Source organism: Daucus carota, chromosome 6 (genome assembly GCF_001625215.2).
Source record: "Daucus carota subsp. sativus chromosome 6, DH1 v3.0, whole genome shotgun sequence".
NCBI classification, from domain to species: Eukaryota; Viridiplantae; Streptophyta; class Magnoliopsida; order Apiales; family Apiaceae; genus Daucus; species Daucus carota.
Window position 1 is genome coordinate 6,064,223 of NC_030386.2, and position 21,190 is coordinate 6,085,412.

The 21,190-nt window shown below is 34.9% G+C and overlaps 2 protein-coding genes across 3 annotated transcripts; both read right to left on the bottom strand.

Moving 5' to 3' along the window:
- Nucleotides 1-3,594: 3,594 nt before the first annotated feature.
- On the bottom strand, nt 3,595-8,552 carry LOC108224631 (probable alkaline/neutral invertase B). Of its 2 annotated transcripts, none has more exons than XM_017399308.2 (5): nt 8,461-8,552; nt 7,305-7,632; nt 5,979-6,410; nt 4,498-5,056; nt 3,595-4,080 (listed from the first exon to the last, which is right to left on the bottom strand). In XM_017399308.2, exons 2-5 carry the CDS (start codon nt 7,602-7,604, stop codon nt 3,785-3,787), a joined length of 1,587 nt encoding a protein of 528 aa, XP_017254797.1. In that variant the 5' UTR covers nt 7,605-7,632; nt 8,461-8,552; the 3' UTR covers nt 3,595-3,784. The 2 variants fall into 2 exon arrangements, with proteins under 2 accessions (XP_017254797.1, XP_017254796.1); XM_017399307.2 differs by having other exon boundaries at nt 7,305-7,731; nt 8,461-8,545.
- Nucleotides 8,553-10,258: 1,706 nt separating this feature from the next.
- LOC108224595 (transcription factor bHLH121) lies at nt 10,259-13,185 on the bottom strand. Its single transcript, XM_017399266.2, has 5 exons — nt 13,001-13,185; nt 11,918-12,033; nt 11,242-11,369; nt 10,687-11,163; nt 10,259-10,585 (listed from the first exon to the last, which is right to left on the bottom strand). The coding sequence occupies exons 1-5, from the start codon at nt 13,099-13,101 to the stop codon at nt 10,409-10,411; spliced, it is 999 nt and encodes a 332-aa protein (XP_017254755.1). The 5' UTR covers nt 13,102-13,185; the 3' UTR covers nt 10,259-10,408.
- Nucleotides 13,186-21,190: the final 8,005 nt, after the last annotated feature.

Consider the following 21,190-nt stretch of genomic DNA (forward strand, 5'->3'; position numbering starts at 1 on the left):
AGTTTTGGGGTGTAAAGCCCTTTATATAGAGATCTCAATGTTAGATTGATTAGAAGTAGGATTTTAAGTGTTAGAGATCTAGTAGGATTAGGTATATGTGTTTGAGATAGGATAGACGTGATTTTTGATAATTATCCAGAGTTGTTGAAGGTTATCTAGGATGCTAAATAGTCATCTCTAAGAGTTAGAGTCCATGTAGAAATCTTTAAGTCATGGACTCATTTAATTGACTCCTAGTTAGACTAAGATTCGAGATTCGGGACTTGACGAGGCAGGGGATCTCTTGAGATTGGGCAGTCCACGTTTTTCAAACATGGATGTCTAGCGGGCTATTTTATAACCTCAATTTACCATCTACGAATTTAATTTAGATAATAAATCATGAACCCGGGCCTTTTGTTCAGTCTTTTATCCCATCTGGATTTTCTATAATCCAATAATTGTTAGGATTAATTTCAGACTCATATCGGATGTGATACAGAACCATATTGGCAACTCTACCTACTAGGGTCCTAGGAAATCACTAACACCGAGGAAACTATCTTAACCTGCCTCTAGATTGAAACATGGTTATCTCTAGCTTCAGGGGACTCTCTACCTACAGCTCGTCGCCCCTCCCCAATGATCCTAAGTGGCCGAGCCTCCCATGGCTCCATCTGACTAAGGGGAACCTCTCTTTCTCTCACTTCCTCTATTGTACTCTTAGCACTCCTCACTAATACTAGATCTGCTACAACCTCCTGAACCAACCCAACCACAAGATTTACAGCTCTTTTTGCTACTAGCCCACTAACCTCGGGATCCTCCTCTAGATTTGTCATCATTGGGTCTGGTCTAATACTCCTTGATGAACTCTCAGAAGCCAAAGGGAGCTCAAGAGGACTCCCTGCTGTACCACTCTCCCCAGAACCATGTCCAAAGCTTAGAGTCTCCTGGAATAGCACAGAATCACACATGATCACATCTGTTACGGAATGGTAACAACAACAAAACCTAAAACTAGAGGTTATCTCTATAACTTACAACAATCTGGACTGAACTCTATATGAGTTAGACGAACTCATTTATCTCAGGTGATCTACTTATAACTCGACTCAAAATGACACTTAAGCCTGTTTTGGTGAACATAACCTGTAGCTCTGATACCAAGTAATAACATCCAAGGGTCTAGATCTTGGAGTCACACACTTACTCATAATAATATAACATGCATAGCAAAATAAAAATGATAATAATATGACCACTGCATATAAATGAATTGATCACAAGTTATGACATAAAACAGATACTAAAATAAACCATCAAGTTATTACACACTATAACTTGATTATGATAACATCTGCATGAAGTCATACTAATCCTCAAAAGTCTAGTTAAGTTTTGGGAAAATAGATTTTTTTGCCACCCAACTTATTATTTGTTTAGAAACCTACCACTGAACTATAATTTTTTTCTTTTTTGTCACTAATGTTAGGTTCGGCCTTTTTTTTGTCACTAACGTTAGGTTCGGATTTGATTATTAACACTATGTTACTTTTTTTGGTATTATTAAAATATGGTGTTAGTCTGCAATATAATGGCGATCTGATATGTGTTTATATCTTAGTGTCCTAGATAGTTTACCTTGGAGGACGAGAGTTGGACACGCATTTTGAGACTCCAAAAAATTTTAAAAATTATTTTATTTTATTTTTTTTGTATAAAATTTAATGTTGTTTTTTTTTCCTTAAAAAAACGTTGGATTTTTTTTTGTCACTAACGTTATGTTTTGATTTGATTATTAACAATATGTTATTTTTTAAGCATTATAAAAACATAGTGGTAGTCTGCAATATTATGGTGATATGATATGTGTCTATAACATTATATACAGTCATCTATATGTCCTTTAGCTAGTTTACCTTGAAGTATGAGAGTTTAACAGGCATTTTAAGAACCTAAAAAATTTAGTTTTATGAATTATTTTAAGACTTCACAAATATATAGTATCACTTGACTTTATAGTTATTTACCACTACTTGTCACGTATTTTAAGGTTCCCACTTTTTATAAATATAGTTTCATAAGTTAATTTTGAGATTTCCTTTCTGAGTAAAAAAATCCGTACTCTCGTCCTCTAAGATAAACTACCTAGGACACATCCTCTAAGATAAACTACTTAGGACACATATGGAGTACTACATATAAAAATATAGACACAGATCACTATTATATTGCAGACTACCGAAAAATAAATTTTCGAAAAATATCGTTTAGATGGTCAGGAAATTTAAATAAAGGTCTGATTTTAATTAAATATAATAAAATTTCCCAAAATACCCCTTCAAAAATTAACGATAACGGCAGAAGATAACGGAAAGGGTGCAAAGTGTCTACGGGTTAAAAGTAAGGGGCTGCATAGTGTTGATTCCAAAACTATTAGGTGCAATGTGCAACATGCTGAAATCAAAAGGGTGCCAAATGCAATTAACTCTAAAAAGAATAACACAGTGTTAATAATCAAATCCGAACCTAACGTTAGTGACAAAAAAAAAATCCGAACCTAACATTAGTGACAAAAAAGAAAAAAATTATAGTTCAGTGGTAGGTTTCTAAACAAATAATAAGTTGGGTGGCAAAAAAATCTATTTTCCCTTAAGTTTTACAACTGATTCAAATTTTATTACAATCCAAATACGATACTATATACACGTTGTCCTCATCTTCCTACCTGTGTGGGTAAGTAAGCGAAACTTGAAGATTTGAGGATGCTCGAGGATGCTCTTTCTAGCTGTGTGTTTGTTGATGGGCATGGCTAACCCTGTTTGAAATATCAACAAAACAAAATAGGATCAACTAGAATACTCAGCCACCAATGGAATTTGAGTCTTTAGTTTAAAAATCGAGTCGAACTGAACCGGATTCTCTCCTAGATGGCACTATTTTCTTCGTCTTACTAATTTTTTAAATATTTTTTTTCACCGGTTGATATGCATTTTAGGTTATATATAAAGTATAATTTCATAATTTATTTTTAAAATTTTCTTTTCTTAAAAATATTAAATTTTTATTTAGATAAAAATTAATAATTTTTGAAATTATATTTTATAAAAGTACCAAATACACAAGGAGCCTCTGTCACGCCCATATGCTAGTTTAGGTATCTGTCAAACAGCAACGGCTTAAAAGCCGGCTTCTGGGTTTATAAGTTAGAAGCACTTATTTTATACCGTTTGTGTAAAAAGTCAAAAAGTACTTATAAGAAGCTAGGAATGTTAGCTTTTGTTTCAAGACTTCTACTTATTTCACAAACAACTTAATCAGCCTTAACTTGATTCTAACTTATACTCCACTTTTTTATTTTAAGTAAGAAGTACTTATTTTAAACTCACCCAAACGGCTCCGAAATAAGTTAGGAAATTAAATAAGCAGCACGCATAAACAGTCTCTCAATCTAATACAAATACTATTACACGACATCGCTTTAGTGTTTTATCCAAGTTTCCACAGGTTTTAGCAAAATAAAAACAGATGGTGACCAGTTATGCATTGGTGATAGAAATTTCGGACGCCAAACAAACTAATGATAAACTGCAATAATGCACCAGCAACCAATGCACGCTAAAATTATTCCAGGTTTACTAACAGGATATCCTTTTGTGACAAGATATAAAACATCATTTCACCAGTCTTTCTTCCCAAATCTAAAGCTACAAATACCAAAATCCTACTCTCTTCTTCCAAACCTTGAGCTGTTTTTTCACAGAATCCGAGAAGATTATGATACAAGGAGTAAGACATGAGATCAAAATGTCCATGAAGCAGATCTTCTCAATGGTGGCCTCATTTGTTTGTCTTCCTCCAGAGCTATCATCCCCAAATGAGAAGGATCTTCCAACATCATCCTCGACACCAAGTAACCAGCAATTGACCAGGTCTGTTGTTTGCGTGCTTGTTTTCCAATATATCGACCAACCTTACCATCATAATATTCCGGCCAGCTGTCTCGGGCCAGCCTCAGCTCAATGAGTTCAATAGCACGTTTTGCAATATGAGGGCGACCAGTCTTGATACATGCAGCTGTTAGGAGCCATAAAAGAACTGCAGCCACGACAATCAAGTGACATGAAAATTAAGTAAAATAAACACGATAAAGACATTTCTTTCGTATTGGCATGCTCAGAAAAAGAAATGCAACTAAGCAAATATCATTAATCAAGACTGTATTATCATTCTACAAAGGGGATCATAATTATTTGGTCGATTTTTGTGGTTTGAGAGCATTTGGGGATGACTACATATCTTGGTCAGACACTATATCGTTACAGACCTATAGCAGTTTAGAGAACAAAACTGTCTGATCAAAACCGTCTGTAATGTATGTGGATTAACATCATAAAGCAGATTTAATTAGCAGCCCTTCCCACCCCAGGGTAAAAATAATCTGTAAATTGAAGGCTTCCAGAAAGCCTGTCACTACAATTATATCTAATATACAAGAAATATAATCATATTTACCTGGCCACGAACCGCCATTGTGATAACTCCATCTTGTATTCTTTGGGTCACATCCTGTCACGATCCTCCACTCGTGACTTTCAATTGCAGGATAACAAACCTTCAAAGGCATTTCTCCCACCAACTCCTCCCAGCGTGATTCTATGAGGTCCATAATTGCATTTGACTGTTCTGGAGTTGCCAAGGAAGCTAAAATTGCAATACAATTGCCCAAGCAAAACCAGCGGAAATCCATTTTTGAAGGACCAACATTTCCAATGAAGTAACCACCATGTGTTGGCATGAAGTCAAAGATCCATTCTGGCAGAGAATCTGGAATCACATTGAACTTGTTGACTGCGGTATGTGAATATTCTTCTGTTTTGTACCTATAGATATCATTCAGCTGCTTCAAATCCAACCAAAAGTAACTTCTCATGTGATAGCTCAGCGCATGAAGACGCTTAACTATTCGTTCTACAAACTCCTTCCCCTCAGCATCTTGCTTCAGTAAAACTAGAGCACATCTCAAGGCCATGAAGAAAAGTGCCTGTATTTCAATTGGATAACCATAGACACCCTGCAGTAGGCATAATGTGTAGAAGTAAAGGTAGATAATCAAGAATATAATAATAAAAACACTATACTCGAAACTTCAAACCATCTATGGAGTTCAGCTTTTAATCTTTGCATGTCGTACATAGAATCACGTAAACAATTATATTATGTAATTTTTGAACAGCCAGGAGATCATGTAATATTTGGACTACAGATAAATATACCACATTGGGTGAGATAATGAGATTATTCATTAGTACAGCGTCGGAGGGATTGCAGAATCAGTTGTAATCTTTCAGTTTATAAAACAAAAGAGTGTGCATATAATTAACTTCTCATTATATCTCAAACTGGAGCAGTGGACTGGGACCTAACAGCAAATTGGGATGAAAACAAAAAATCCTCAAACAATATAGGAAATAGATGTACCATATTATGGGCAGAAGCATATTAAAAAAATGGTAAGACAAGTAGAGGCATATCCTAAACTTAAAGGAAGAGCTACTAGTTTGTTACTGCACAGGAAATAGGCAGGAGCATGACATCTTCAAGTAAAACTTGCAACCAAATTCACTTCCTTTAATAACTTATCAATATATGACCCATGTACATAAAGTCCCAGATATATCTATTGATAATGATGTAATCACAGATTTCTAGACAAGTTAGCATAAATACATGAATCTAAGGGCTGTCTATGCAGCTCAATAATGTGACTAAAGCAAGTGTGGAAACATGCTACATATGTTGTCATTGTACTGACAAGTAACTAGGCAATAATTACTTGAGGCTGTGCAAAAGGACTACAGTAATATCAGAAACTTCCAGCTAATATATAATAAAATATATAGTTGTTGATATAATATCGGGCTAGTTGTTGCTGGTTTCAAAACAATAGACAGAGTGATATACTGGCCAAAACATAGGAGTGATTAGAAACTCACCATTCTCCTATCAATCATACAGCACCCGTCTGCACAGAGGAGGGTTGGAAATGTGTCGAAACCCTCTGAAAGGCATAAACTTAGTATTAAACGCATACCCTTCTGGCACTCAGGCTTGTCAGCCAAGGAAGTGTCTCCAGTGGACTTGGTGTATGCTCTGAGTAATATGATCCACCAAAATCCCGAATCAATAGGTGCTACTCTTCCAATTGCACTCTCACCAAAATCAGCCATCAGAGTCTCGGTATTCCTGACCGGATCATGCAAGACTTTAAAACTAGCAGGCATCACACCCTCCGCAAGCTGGAAGCGATCAATCTTTTTCTCCCATGACTGGAGGCGAAGAGTCTTTAGAAGGAAATTTTTGACAATCTCAGGCTCTCCATTCATTAGAAATGCTAATGCACTTGGGACAAAGTCTCTGACAAACACCTATAAACATAAAATGAATAAAACACATGAGACCTTATACTACCAAGTATATAAATAGCAGAGTAATACACAAGTTAGCCAATTATCTGTTTACAATGATATCAGAGCACCTTAAGAAGGTGCACACTACAAATGATGAAATTTTAAAACATGGGAACACATCATTCATTTCCAAGGGGTAGGGCTGAAGGGGAAGTGGGACTGAACATATTTAAGATATAATCCCTCGGTTCCAAAACAGTAGTCCACCTTCAAAAATTTATGCATATTTATGAAATTCAATTTGGATAAGAGAATTTTACATGTACCCATATTTATCGGGTTAACTGAATATCAGGATATAGAGTAGAGTCTATTGTGGAAATAGTGAATAATAGTATGTGGAATAGATTCAATCTTGGAAATATAAACTAAAGGGTATTCTTACTTAAAGAAATTACATAGAAAATATAAGTGGACACTTAATTTAAAACAATTTTTTTTTTCAAAATGGACTAATTTGAAACGGAGTACAATGTTAGTCGAACATATGCAGTTGTGATACAAGCCGGGAATATGTAATACAACGAATTCAGGCCTACACATCCTCAATGTACAGCTTATGAAAAACACTATCATATCATGGTATCTTAAACAAACTCATGACAACTTTAACCGGCAAAAGAAGGAGTAGTTATAGAGCTTATCTTGTTGACGAAATTAATATATACATTCTCAAGTTATCGACCAATTAGGAAGCATTGGCAACTATGACAGCAAAATTTCAGAGGTTTGTATGCAAAAGAACAAGAAGATCGCTTGGAACTTGGCAAATATGATGCTAAGAGGCAATTACATAAAGAGTTGAAGATAAAGGGAATGGCCTTGACAAAGGAGATAAAATTTGCACATCACCTGATCATAGTTGAGCTTCTCTTCAGAACTATCCAGTGCCGCAATAGTCCCGACTGGTTTTCCCCGGAAATAGACCAATGTACGCCTCAATGCATCCCAAGCCTCTGCCATCATTGGAGACCCCTCGTGCCCAAATGACCTAGGAGTGTCAAAGCCGGACCTATGTGCAGGAGAAAATGGTAAGCTATCAAAGTGGTCTATTCTGGAAATGTTGTCTGCTCTGGATGACACTGGAGGTGAAAAGCATGGCAAATCAACTAGCGATCTCTCATCAAACGATCTTTGCCTATCCCTATCCATGTTTAAATTCCTTGGCCTCTCGGGAAATCTGGAGAAATCATATTCATCAATCTCAGACACACTGCATGATGCGTCTACACTTTTTACACACTCGGTCGGATTAACATCCACCGAATGAGTAGACATTCTGATAATTGTCAAATGGAAAAATTCAGTATTTCAGTAAGGCTCAAAAGCTCCAAACAAACAAAAAATCCAACAAAAACACACACAGAAACCCTTTGGTCTAACAATGTGATGACCCCAAAATCTTACACAAGATTGTAAATACAGAAGCATATAGCAGTTGAAAGGCTCGCTGTGAAATTTTGCTACTAGAAAAACTATTTAACATGCATACGTAATTATAACAAAGTAGCCCTAATTCTCAGCACTAAATGTTGCAAGAAGCATCAGTATCTTGAGTCTCAAACAAATATAAAGTTCAGACACGCACCCACACAGAGAGAAAGGGACAGGAAGGGAGGGAGGGAGGGAGGGAGGGGGAGAGAGAGAGAGAGAGAGAGAGAGAGAGAGAGACTTTAACAGAAGCAAAACAATGTGATGATGATGAAATCTACACAAGATAAGCACTACATAGAAGCAAGCAAGCAACTGAAACCCTGACTATATACATATGCCATTTTCAAAACTAAAAAATGTCAATTTTCCTTACTCTAAACGTGAGATGAATCCAAAAACCTAAAATTTCTGCAACAACCCTTAAAACTATGAAAACCCCAACAGATACATACAAAAATCATAACACAAAACGTCAAAACCCACAACACTAAATGAAAAAAGAAAGGACTGAAATATTTTCAAGAAAATGCAGATAATTCGAAATAACAGAGCTTAATCATGGGATTATGCTTACTTGGAGTGAAGCAGGTGAATGATAAAATGGGAGAGATAAAGAGAGAGAGATCACGGCCAGCTTGTGAAGTTGTACAACAATTTGGTTATACTTGTAGTACTAATTTACAGTACTACTGTGGCAGCCAGCTGGTGGTGGTGGGTCACAGACTAACACCGCACCTGCACGACACATGCTCTCTCTGTTTCAGTGCTATCATTTTTATTTTAAAATAAATAAATTTTCAGATTCTAAATCTAAATACATATTTTTAAATTTTTTTACATCATTGTGGGAGATCATTGTGGGAGTTCAGAATTAATTTCAAAATATAATACATAAATTTGGAGGAGTTACCGAGGTAAAATAGCTGTTAAAAACTACTCCCTCCGTCCCCCTATTTCTATACATTTTCTTTTTCGGATGTCCTATTTAATTCTGTACATTTCAAAACCTTCCCAAAATAGTAAACTTTTATAATATAAAAATCTCACTCACACACTACTTCCAACTACCTTTTCAAATCTATCGATTATATATTCATGGGTCCCACCACTTTATCTAATTTTCTTTCTTTTTCTCATTACTTTACACTACTTTATACACTTTTCTTAGTCTCCGTGTTCATTCTAAATGTATACATCTCAGAGGGACGGAGGGAGCAATATACACACTGTTACCTCTTAAACAGTTAAAGTTTACTGCAGATTTGGACGGAATAGTGACTAGGGGTGACAAGTTGCACATGAATGTTGAGTGTAAAGTGAATATTGCCATGTTTTAAAGTTCAGGTACTAAACTGCGTTTGAAGCAAATTTAAAGGTTACAAAGTGTAATTAACTCTAAAATTAGAGGTTTAGGGTGTTTTAGAGTTTGGTCATTTCAATCCGCTAATATTAGTGTAGCTGATTGAAATAGAGGTTTGGGTTCAAAAAGCTGCTTTAAGCAGTTTTTTGTGTTGAGGTTTTGGCATGTGTCATAAAAACTCACCAAACAGCTATTTACCAGATAGTTTTACGAGAAACCACTAATTCAATCCGCAAAATATATGCTTTTGCCTCATTCTCTCCAAATAGTAAACTCTAGAATGAAGTCATTATGGATGAGCACGGGGACATTTCGGGTTGGGGAGTGCTAGCCCCGTCCCCGCTCTCAATCCGAAACGGAGATTCTTTTCCTCTCCGATCCCTGTCCCGAACGGGGAACGGAGATCCCTGCGGAGATTCGGGGAATTTATTTTTCACTTAATTTTAATAAAAAAATAAACTACTAACTAATAATGTACTAATAAAATAATATTGTCTCATATTTTTAACATTAAATCATATTAAAATTGAAATAAATGATAATTTTAAAATTTTAAAATATATTATATTACAATATAATAATAATCGATCAATAAAAATAAAGATCTTTTTCAATTTTTTAATATTACAATGATATATATTTTTAATAATTTATTTAGTATAATATATATAAATATATTATCATTTATGTGTATATATACAATCGACGTCGGGGATCGGACGGGGAGACACGAAGCCCCGACCCAGATCCTATCCCCGAATTTTTTAATAAAACCTTCTCCCTTCGCCCTTCCCTGCCCCCAAAAAATTCCCAAAACCCCAACCTGGCCTTCTCTTCCCTTTCGCGGCCCCTGAAAAATTTGCCAAACCCCCAACCCGAACGGGAAGGCGATTGAATCGGGGTCGAGCGGGTCAAATACCCATCCCTACAAGTCATGAAGGTTAGAATTTGGTGATTTTTGAAAGATATAAAAATTTCAATTTTTTGAAAATTTTGATTTCAAAATATACCATGATTACTTAAATATTTATAAGTCAATATATCAGCTAATTCACATGTCAACACAATTAGCTTGCACAACAAATTTGTTCACAATTATATTACACACTAAAAGAACAGCATTGCATATAAGATTATAGATAAAGATGTGGAAAATGATGATCTATTTTTGTTGTTCCTTCTCTGTATCATCAGATCCAATGCCAGCACCAAAAACACTATCCGATGAGCTCACCAGCACAGAATGAGATGATGAACACCGGCTAGAAGAATTCCCATCTGACAAGGTTCTGTCTTTCCTCGAAGATTTCTTAGGTTTCTGCTGCCTCGATGAAGAATCCTGCAATGAAGTGATGATAGTTTTAATGATGTCGCAGTCCTTAAATTAATAGCTTCTAATACATTTTAAACAGTTCTTCAAATGAGCTTATTATCACTGACTTGATCAGCAGTAGATCCAGGTGTTTTCAGCTCAAGATCTGTTGCAACATCATCAGAATCTTCAACAGCCTTGCTTTCCCCATGATCTGAAGATCTCTGTCTAGAATCTTGCTTGCTTGAAATACGGGACCTACTACTTGCTTGCACTACCGGATTTACAGTACGAGATTGCTGTTCTATAATTGTATTGGGGGTTAAGTATGGTATGAAAGTAGAACAAGGGTTAGGAACAAGTGCAGGGTTTTGATTTCCAAAGTAATGGTAAGGCTGTATAGATGGGTGCATAGGAATCGGACCAGGAGCCATTGGCATTGGGACCGGGTAGGGGTAAGAAGGAGGGTGCATAACAACTGAAGGATCCATGCCCCCCCATGGATACATAGCCCTGATTCTTTGCTGATACTGTAGATTTAAGTTATCGATATCAGACTTTAAGGATGCCTTCTCCTCTTTAAGATCATTCTTCTCCTGAGTTAACTGAAACAGAAAAGGCCTCATAATTTGTTCGAACCGGTTTCACTAAATACGTTGAAACCACCAAAAAAAAATCATCACCTCACGGGATTCTTCAGTAAGTGTAGCATACTCTGCTTTTAATTTATCAACTTGGGTAGTCAAATCTCTCAGAACTTGAATTGTATCCCCAAGAATGGACGCTTTGTCATTCTTCGGCCTATCAGGATCTGCACTACAGTTTTACGTCATTACTTCAAAGTCCAAAAGAAGAGGAGAAAATATTTAAACATCATGTTTGTAAGAACGACTTTTTCCTGAATAACTTCGAGACAATAAATATTGAAACAACTTGTCAATGAAAACAACTTTTTTAAGTGACTTCAAGTATACCACAGAGTTCAAAGATTAGAAAGAACACGGAATACATAAGGCTATGAAGATTATGTTATATTTGACATAGGCTTTAATTTTTATGCTTGTAGGACAATTTTCCCAGTTCAAAACACGGAATACATAAGGCTATGAAGATTATGTTAGATAAGGAGTATTTCCCTTTTTAGCTCCTGTGATCAATGTTAGAATTGCAGATGAAATATGGAGATAAGAATGCCAAATTTTGCTAACCCTGCTTAATCATATAAAAACCAAAGCTTAAATAATTTTGCTATAAACTCATACAAGTCCAACTGATCAATAGCTACATTTTTTTACGGTAATGTTTAGGCCCATTCTATTACATAACAAATAAAACTTAGTAAAATATACATTAATTTACCAAGTGTGTTTCCCAACTCAGTGAACTGCTCATTAAGACGGTCTCTCCTCAACTTCTCACGGTCGGCCTTCTGAACTTTTCTTGCAACATTGCATTCACCGGGGTCTGCTTCTGCCCTGTGGTTATATATACAATAACTTGTAGTTATTTAATATAAGATAACAATTCAAAATTATACACAAATATATGTGTGTGTGTATGGGAAAAAAGAAAATCTAAAGGTCATATTTTAGTATTAGGAGCATAACACAATCAATAATGCAGCTTACCAACATACATGCAAAGCAGATGCCAGGGCTCAATGTACTTTTAAGTTGAGATTTGGAACAAAGCAGTGCAAAACCACTACACATATATAGAGCTACTCTAAAAATTCACTCTTTCAAGAAGTCAATCCTTCATGGCAAGCAGTTACGTGTTAAAATCGACAAGTAAAGTGCGTGGTCTTTGCTGCCACGGATGGCAACAGCACAACTTTGGTCAGGAAGGTACTTACTAGTACGGTTTCTAATCATGCTGGCAGAAAAAGTTATCAAATTAAACAACTTACCGCATACATGTGCTCTTTGGGTCCGTGAGCAAAATTAAGTTACAAATCTTACTCTGAAGCAGGTGCTTATCTACATAAGATAAATTGATCGACACAGTCATCTATCTCCTACTTTTGTGTGCCCTGCTTAACCATTTTCATGCTATTATAAATCGCATTTAGAATCACATAAACTAATTAATCTTTGGGAAAAAAATAGACCCCTTCTATAGTTTCAAGCTTCCAGCGCTTTGGAGATTTCCAATTCTAAGTACCAAACATAAATCAATCTTTACTCTCCAAGAGCTATTTTCTTAATAATTACTATAAAGATAAGCTCACAGTCCATATTTATAAATTTTGGAAAAATCCAATATTCACAAACAAGCATTTATCAAGAGGAAACACAAAAATCATAAAGCCGACAGCTCAAAACAACCATAGGTTCAATCCACATAAAATTAAAGTTCCTAACTTTATAATAAGTTAAGCACATACAATTACACACACATAGATAAATACAAGTAATATATGATAGATGAGATTGGGGGAACCTTGAATCAGGATGCAATCTAGTGGAGATTGGGCGTGGATTAAATTCGGATAAAGATTGAGTTGGGTCTTCCATTGATTGACTGAAATTGAATTCATCCATCTTCTCCGATTCATCAATTATTCCATTAACATTTTGCCAGGTATTTGACCTAATCTATACCCAACTGCTTTTTATTCGACCCGACTATATATATTTGTTTTTTAAATATGCAAATATGCAATATGTCATGATAGTGCTGTACTGTAAATAGCATATTTAGCGAAAAAATAAAAATAAAAGATAATGGTAGTACAGTCAGACACCGGTTGAGTCAGAAAATCTAATTTAAATAAAATTGACGAAAATCAAACCGGATAAAACCGAACCAATTCTAATAATTATGATTGCGGTTTTGGTTTTAAGTTAAAATCAAACTGAAAAAAACTGAACGGAACCATCTATTATGATAAATAGATAAACATTTTTTTATTTATATAATTATCAGAAAATAACATATACATATGCATATACTAATATTTAGTTAAACTGCATCATAATTATAATAAAACTAGCCTAAACATTTGTACGAGACACGGGTTTTCAATTTAAATCACATTCTAAAATTTTTATATTCTATTTAAAAATTTTAAATTAAAATTTAATTATTTTTATTTTTAAAATATACTTATCAATTCATGCAAAATTTTTACATTTTTAATTAAGGAAAGTAAATAACCTGACATGTGAAATTATTGACAAAATTTACAAATTGTTTTGATAACACTTAAACTCTCTCATTAGTGTCGGCAAATCATATTAGAGTTTATCGGGAGACAGGGAAATGTGAGAGTCTAGACAATGAAAGTATCTCGGAATTTATAGGCAGTTGATTTTCGAGAGAAGATCTACACTAATTAATGAAGATATATATTCACTGATTGATATGTTTCAGGAGGAAAATCAGTAGAGTATCAACATAGGTTTACACTAGATATGTTATCGAATAAAACATCATCATTCTTGTAACCTAACAGCTCTTAGTGATAAATTATAAATCACTCAGAGAGGAGTTATTCCATCATTGTATCAGATTTTATTATTGAAATAAAAGCTGAAATTTATTTTACATTGTGTTTGTTTAATCGAATTGAATGTATCCATTGTATTTTAACCCCCCCTATAGTGGTTTTAGGCCTAACAACATATGTTTAAAAAACATATACATTTTTATCATATATATAAACATATTTGTGCATATACAATTAAAAATTAAATGTAGACACACACATATAATGTATTTGTCACTTCCAGATTTGACTTTCTATGGAAGCTTTGAAAAATGGCAAATATAGCAGTAGACTTGGCACAGATGGCAGAGGCTATGCATGGTCTTGCTTTGGAACTGATGACTAAATAAATATCTCTCCGATTGATAAATGCTAAGTACAACTCTGTATGTGCTGAACCTTAGTGCACTGGTCTAGTTCACAAGCGGCTAACACTAAAGTTAAACTTTGTATCGTCTTTGTCAGCAAATATTGATCAATCGGTTCCGGATTAGTTATGGTACAGTTTGTTGATTATAAACAACCAACCAAGATAATCTGGAATCATAATGATTTTTGGTATATCTGACTTCAAGGGTTGCAATGTTATCTTTCAAGTATTTAGACAGCATTTTCATTGCTTCCACATCTTGAATACTTCAATCTTTATTTTTCACTGAGGCATGAACATATTAATGAACTTCTTCTAGTGAATTTATTCCTTCAAGATTGTAGATGGATTCCTCAACCTTTGACTTCGTGTTTTCTGGTTCTGGTGTTGGCGTATTATTGTTTACATGTCATGTTTTATTATTGAGTTATCGTTCATGTGTAACAGATAGGATTGTCTTTACATTTAGATTTACAGATAACGATTCAGCAAGTAGAGGTTAAAAACCCATTAGATTAGAGGTAGAGACCCCATAAGATATACTTATACTGCCTGAGCCGGGACTGGTCATAAATCCCCATGTCTTGATCATCCTCTAGTGGGGGTGTAAGAATCCAAAACATAATGAGTACTGAGTAGCCGTAGAGAGAGCTCACAAGGGACTTGGTGTATAAAGATGGTGACCCCTCAGTTGAGGCCATCTTGGAGTAAAAGTGATGAGACCAAAAAGCCTTGCTGGAGAATGAGCCCAATGAGGATGACCCCTAAGACTAACGACCTCGACGTAAACGATGCCGAGATGTAGAGACCCTAATCATAGCAACCTCGGGTGTAGCGAGCCCGGGGGTTATTACTGCATCTATAGCGACCCCTTTCGTAGAAGGGAGGCCTTGAAGTCTTGATAATTCCTAAGTAAGGGTGGCCCAATTGTGAAGTGAGAATAATGAGCTCATGGGACTTCGCCCAATTCTTATACTAGGCTGGAGAGCTAGTAATCTTCATCAATTAAAATGGAAGAATCCGTTTTTCTGATTTATATTTGAAGAACGTGGGCCTACCGGGGCTATGTCGAATCTAGGCATAACACCTCGGATAAAACTTGTCACAAAATCGCTTGATTAACTATTTAAAAGATTCATTTTGTGTAGTTTCATTATGATGTTTGTTGATATATTATATAGTACTAGAAAGAAATTATATAATAGATGGGTCGCACACTCGCGCTCAAGAGAAAACCGATATTTAAAATATAACTATAAAACCATTAAGCAAATGTTAAATAGATTTTCAGGATTTAAATCTAAATACATGTTTTTTGCATCGTTGTGTGAGTTCAAAAATAATTTTAAAATATAATACATGAACACGACACTTTTTGCATATGTAGTTCTGCTGCAGAACCCTTATTAATACCAGAAGATTTTAAGGGTTCTTTGGTTAAGGGTTCCAAACGAAACATGACCCTATAATAGATTATACTATATTTTTGATACAATATAGCTTTGTAATATTAACAACTCTCATGTCAATTAATGAAAAGTGATAGTTATTTATTACTGTATCTAATATCTTCATTCCTTAACGTAAGAACTTACAACTAAAGGTGGCAAAATGTGTGATTGGTTTGGTTTTGGATCTCATAAAATGGATTTAGTCTGGATAAATGAACCAAAACCATTTCCAAACCATATATTAATAAATGTGGTTGTGGTTTTAGTTTGAATTATGGATAAACTAGTTTAATAAGTAAAAACAAATATTGTTATGATGAACAAAAATTAATACACTCAAATGACAATGTAATGAAGAGTAAATATAACAATAGCATGTGTGGGTGTGTGAGTTGATGTAGTGGTTCAAACTCTTGGCTTCTCCAAGAAAATCATGAGTTTGAATTATGGGGTATGCATGTGTTGTAACTTTCAAAAAGAAAAATAGTGTGTAACGCCTGTAATATTTGACTTATATATATTACAGTATTTCATTTTGGTGATATATAAAATTTCGTGTTTTAATTGCCAAATTATGTGAATTTGACTCGTTTATCGTTACGTGACTTTCGTATATCGTTATAATGTACTTATATGACTTTTGACGAATAATTCTCGCTACGCGATTAAATAATATTACTAGTTGCGACGGTTTTGGCTTTACATTAATAAATGTGATCGTTGCCGTTACCCGATTAAATAATAGTTGAGATATATGCGATTTAGTGATATTTGATAAATTGCGAGTAGCCGATAAACTTTAACTTGTAAAATAGCGTTTCATTGTATATATTCTTCTCGAGGTTTTACGTGTATTATATTCGTGTTTTATATTTATGTGAAATGTGACTATTAGAGCTTTACTTGTAATATTTCTTTTAAAATTCATTCCTTGTCCAAAATTTGTGAAAACTATTTTATTAAACTTCTAAAATCTCATATTATTTGTGATCTTAATTTCATGATTTATCGATTTGTACTTTATTTACTAAAACTCATTCTTTTAATACTCTTTTAATCACACTTTTATTAATTATCAAAAGACTACATTACCCTTGCATGCAAATTCTCTAACACTTGAAGAGAGGACAAGCAAGTCATTCTACACTCCACTACCATTAGTTGGTCAAGTCAAAACACTAGAAAACAAATAATCACATGCTTCCACACCTCACATATTCATTTACACCAACAACAAGCAAACCCACTCCTCTCATCTCTCTCTTCTCTCTCCCTCACCCTCTCTCTCGGCTGAATCTCTAAACCCTCCCCTCTCTCCACCATTTTCTTCCATTCTTTTTCATTTCAAGCTTTTGGAGGCCAAGACTTTCACTCTCTAAGCTTGCATCTTCACTTGAGGTTAGAAACTTGTAATGCATGTTGATTTGGAGCCGAAATGGGGCTTTGATCCTTGTGGATTTAGAGTCACCATTTTGGAGGTTCCTATATGATGATCTTGTTGTGTTTTTGGTGAGGTTTTACATCTCATTTTAGCCAAAAAGCACTTGTTCATCACCCTCGGCAATGAACTTAAAGAGAGCCGAGGGAATGGTTTGGTTTTTGGAGTTTTTGATGGTTTTTGAGTTTGGTTTCTTGTATATTCGAAGGGTGTGATGCTTTGGTAAGAATTTGGTGTGATTTCAGCCCTTGCATGTTAGTATTTTGATGTTATAAGATGAGTTAAAGCTATGTATAAGAAACTCTAGTGATGCATGTTGCTTTAAGTGAAAACCGTATGCAATATCATGAAATTGAACTTTGTATGTGATTTTTGAGTAATGCATGCCATGATTCTTGTGAGATATGGTTAGTTCTTAACATATATGATAGTTTAAAATGATGAATGATAGTTATTTGTGAGAATTACCATGTGTTATAGTCGAAATTATGCATATATATATGCCCCTGAAATTCTGCTCTGTTTTACCTCTATATATGCCTCGGTTTTGTGCTCTTGGATGGTTAAATTTTGTAATATCTTGCTTTGTGTGACTAGTCAGTAGGTGTATGAATATTGTAGCATAAGATTTGAGGCTTGGTTTGTTGGTTTGTGGTGTTTGGAGGGTGTTAAGGTGGAAGGAGACACACACACACCATGGCAGATTTTTGCACCTTAGAAACCATGAGAAATAGATGTGTCATGCTTAGGCCCTCATAGGCCCAAGTCTCCTGGAGTTGGGACTTGATGTATACAAGTCTCCAGTAGCCATAAAAGTCATAAAAACAATCACTTACATAGATGCACACACACATCTTTGAGTATAGGGCAGAACAGGGCACTTTAGGATTAATTGTATCCTTGAGTGGTTAAAACCTTGTCATTGATGAGGCCCTCATGGGGCATTGATTTAGATGAGTTTAGGGAAGTATTAGGAAGCTATTTGAGTCACTGGATTGGTGTAGTGAGTGAGTTTAGTGAGTCTCAAGTTGTTAAGTTCATGGCAGTCCCCACAGCAGGGCAGGGTGCTCTGTGCCAACTTTGTTTAGAGGCCCAAGGAGGCCTGAGCAAGGCCTTAGTGTCATTCCAAGTGCACAACTTAGATTTAAGTCTTAAGTATCCAGAAGAGTCACAATTTCACCAAGGCACATAGTGGAAACACTTGTTTTTGCCAAAACCCCCAAGAGGTGCCAAACTGCCAAGGCAGAATGGTCACTTTGGTACACTAGTTTTTAAGGACCTATATAGGCAAGGCCTTTGAGTCATACCACTTCATAATGTTAGTTTAAGATTGTGTCAACCTTTAGAAATTGGTTTGGAGTGAATACCCTATGTGGAGATGCCTCATTTCCACTAAGGAACACAAGTGTCACACATGGAGTCACATTCTAGTACCAACTTAGGATGCATTGCATTTGAGTGTGTCATCAGTGAGGCCTTGACCTCATATTGAGTCCATGAGTTAGTTTTAAGTCATATTAGAGAGTGCAAATTAGTTTAAGTCAATTCACTTAGTGTAGATGCATTCTTTTACCAAGGCACACAAGTGTCGCCAAGGTAAGCATACTAGTGAGTCACTTAGGTTGCACTTCACTTGTAAGTCTTGGGTAGTGGGGCACAAGAGTGCCTTACTATTAATTTGTTAAATTGAGGTCAGTAGAGTATAGTTAGGAGGTATTGGTCTTAGACCTTATGTGTTACTTGATTAAATGCTTAAGTGACTTAGGTGTAGTTAGAGATTCTTAAGTGATAATAGTTAAATGATAAAGTACCATGCCTTACTTGCTATGTGTATTACTTGATGATCATGCTACTTGTTTTAATTAAGTTTAAGTGTATATTGTATATATATGTATATATTATATATATATATATATATATATATATATATATATATATATATATATATATATATATATATATATATATATATATATATATATATATATATATTTATACGCGAAAGGGTAGTTAGTGACGAGGATACTACTAATTATAGGTGCAAGTAGGAGGCTAGGCAAGGAACCCCTAGAAGCATCTATACAGGAGTTTAGTAAGCTTTATCCAGGCAAGTGAAACTCTTCCTTTATACTTGCTTTGTAACTGTATACCCTGTGAACGTTGAATTACTGTTTATTTAGGACTGAATTACCTTATCACCCCTTGTGATCATGACTTTGGATTCCAATAGTACCCTTAACACTTGAATTACCTTTTTCATGTAATATCACCTTACAACCACATGATTATACTCCAATAGTCCCTTGATGAATAATGAGAACTTGATACCCCACATTAAACTGAATTATCTCATTTGGAACCCTGATCTTAATAACATCCTTTACTTTTGAAAGATCGCTTGTATTTTGAAAACACCCTTGCTTATAACTTGTCTTTGATCAAGACCCCTTTTTGAAAATGATTTGATTTGAAATGACCTTAAAAGGAATTGGTTAATATTTTACTTAAGACTGAGGCGCTAGTCAATTATTGCAGCATCAGTAGCGGGGAGCCTGATGTCTGTTTATGGCCAATGTGTGCCGAGGATCCTCCCTGGTTGAATCACTTTATGTGGTTCGGAGCTTGGTGTGGGCTGATCACCCCTCAATGCTCGTAGCGCTGTGTGTTTCCAATTCCAATAAATTGATATCCCACATTGCACCTTTACTTGTGTTTATACCTTGTGATATCTATTGTTGCTTTTGCACTTGATTATATTGCATATTGTGAACTGTCTTATTACTGTTTTCACTTGCTGAGCTTTATGCTCATATATATATTGTTGTTGTTATAACCTTTCAGTGAAACCCGAGAATGGCCCGTTTCAAGCAGACCGCACGTAAATCCACCTCAGGCAACGGGATTGCTTACCGCCGTATGATGGAGCAGGTTGGGAACTCGTAGTTCCCTAGTTAATTTCTTCTAATCTTTTGGGATTTAAAAACTGTAGTATGACTTAGACTTGATTTGGATTTCTATTTGGGTTGTAATAACTTTAGATGTTGTTCATACTCATTCCTGGTGATCCGGGGATTGTGGATTTAGATTTTAGTTCTAATATTTCATAACTCTATAATTCTAGTTTATTTATCGTTTATGCATGCTTTAGTCGGTTAATTATGTTGGGTCCGTCACATAGTGTGTGGGAAGAGTTATAAAAAATATTAAAAGGGAGACACAAATATAGTTGAAATATAGTTAGATCCATATTTTGTGAGAAATGTGAGACTAGAAACCAAACCAAATCCATTTTCTTAAATGTGATTTCATATTGATCCAAATTCACAATTTTGATTTGGTTTTTTTACAACCATATTGCCACCTCTACTTACTTCCTTTACGATTTGTTTTTGAATTTCATTTGTTTTATGACTTTCATTGATCCGATCAGTGGATCCAAACTAAATTATATTTTATGAATTGGATTTTAAGTTATTGTTTATGAATTGGATTGAAAATTTATAAACTTAAAACTTAATTGAGTTGGGCTACCAAGAGCAAGTCCAACAATGTCCTAAATTGATGTCTAAAGTTAAATTATAAGGCAATTGGATGAAATGTGTACTCCAACAATGTCCTAGTGGCGTCTTAACCACTAAGACATCCAACAAGTGCCTCATTTTTGAGGCACTTCTGAGCATGTTCTAAACTAATTTTCTCATTAAAATATTAACTTTCCACCATTTCAATACATCTCTCTCCTTAAACTTTTTCACTTGACTCCAATACTAATTCATATAAATTATTAGTTTAATAATAAATCACAATTATAAGATATGTTGTTGGGGTTCATGTATTAAAAAAATGTCCTAAATTATTAAAACACTATTTTTTGTTATATTTA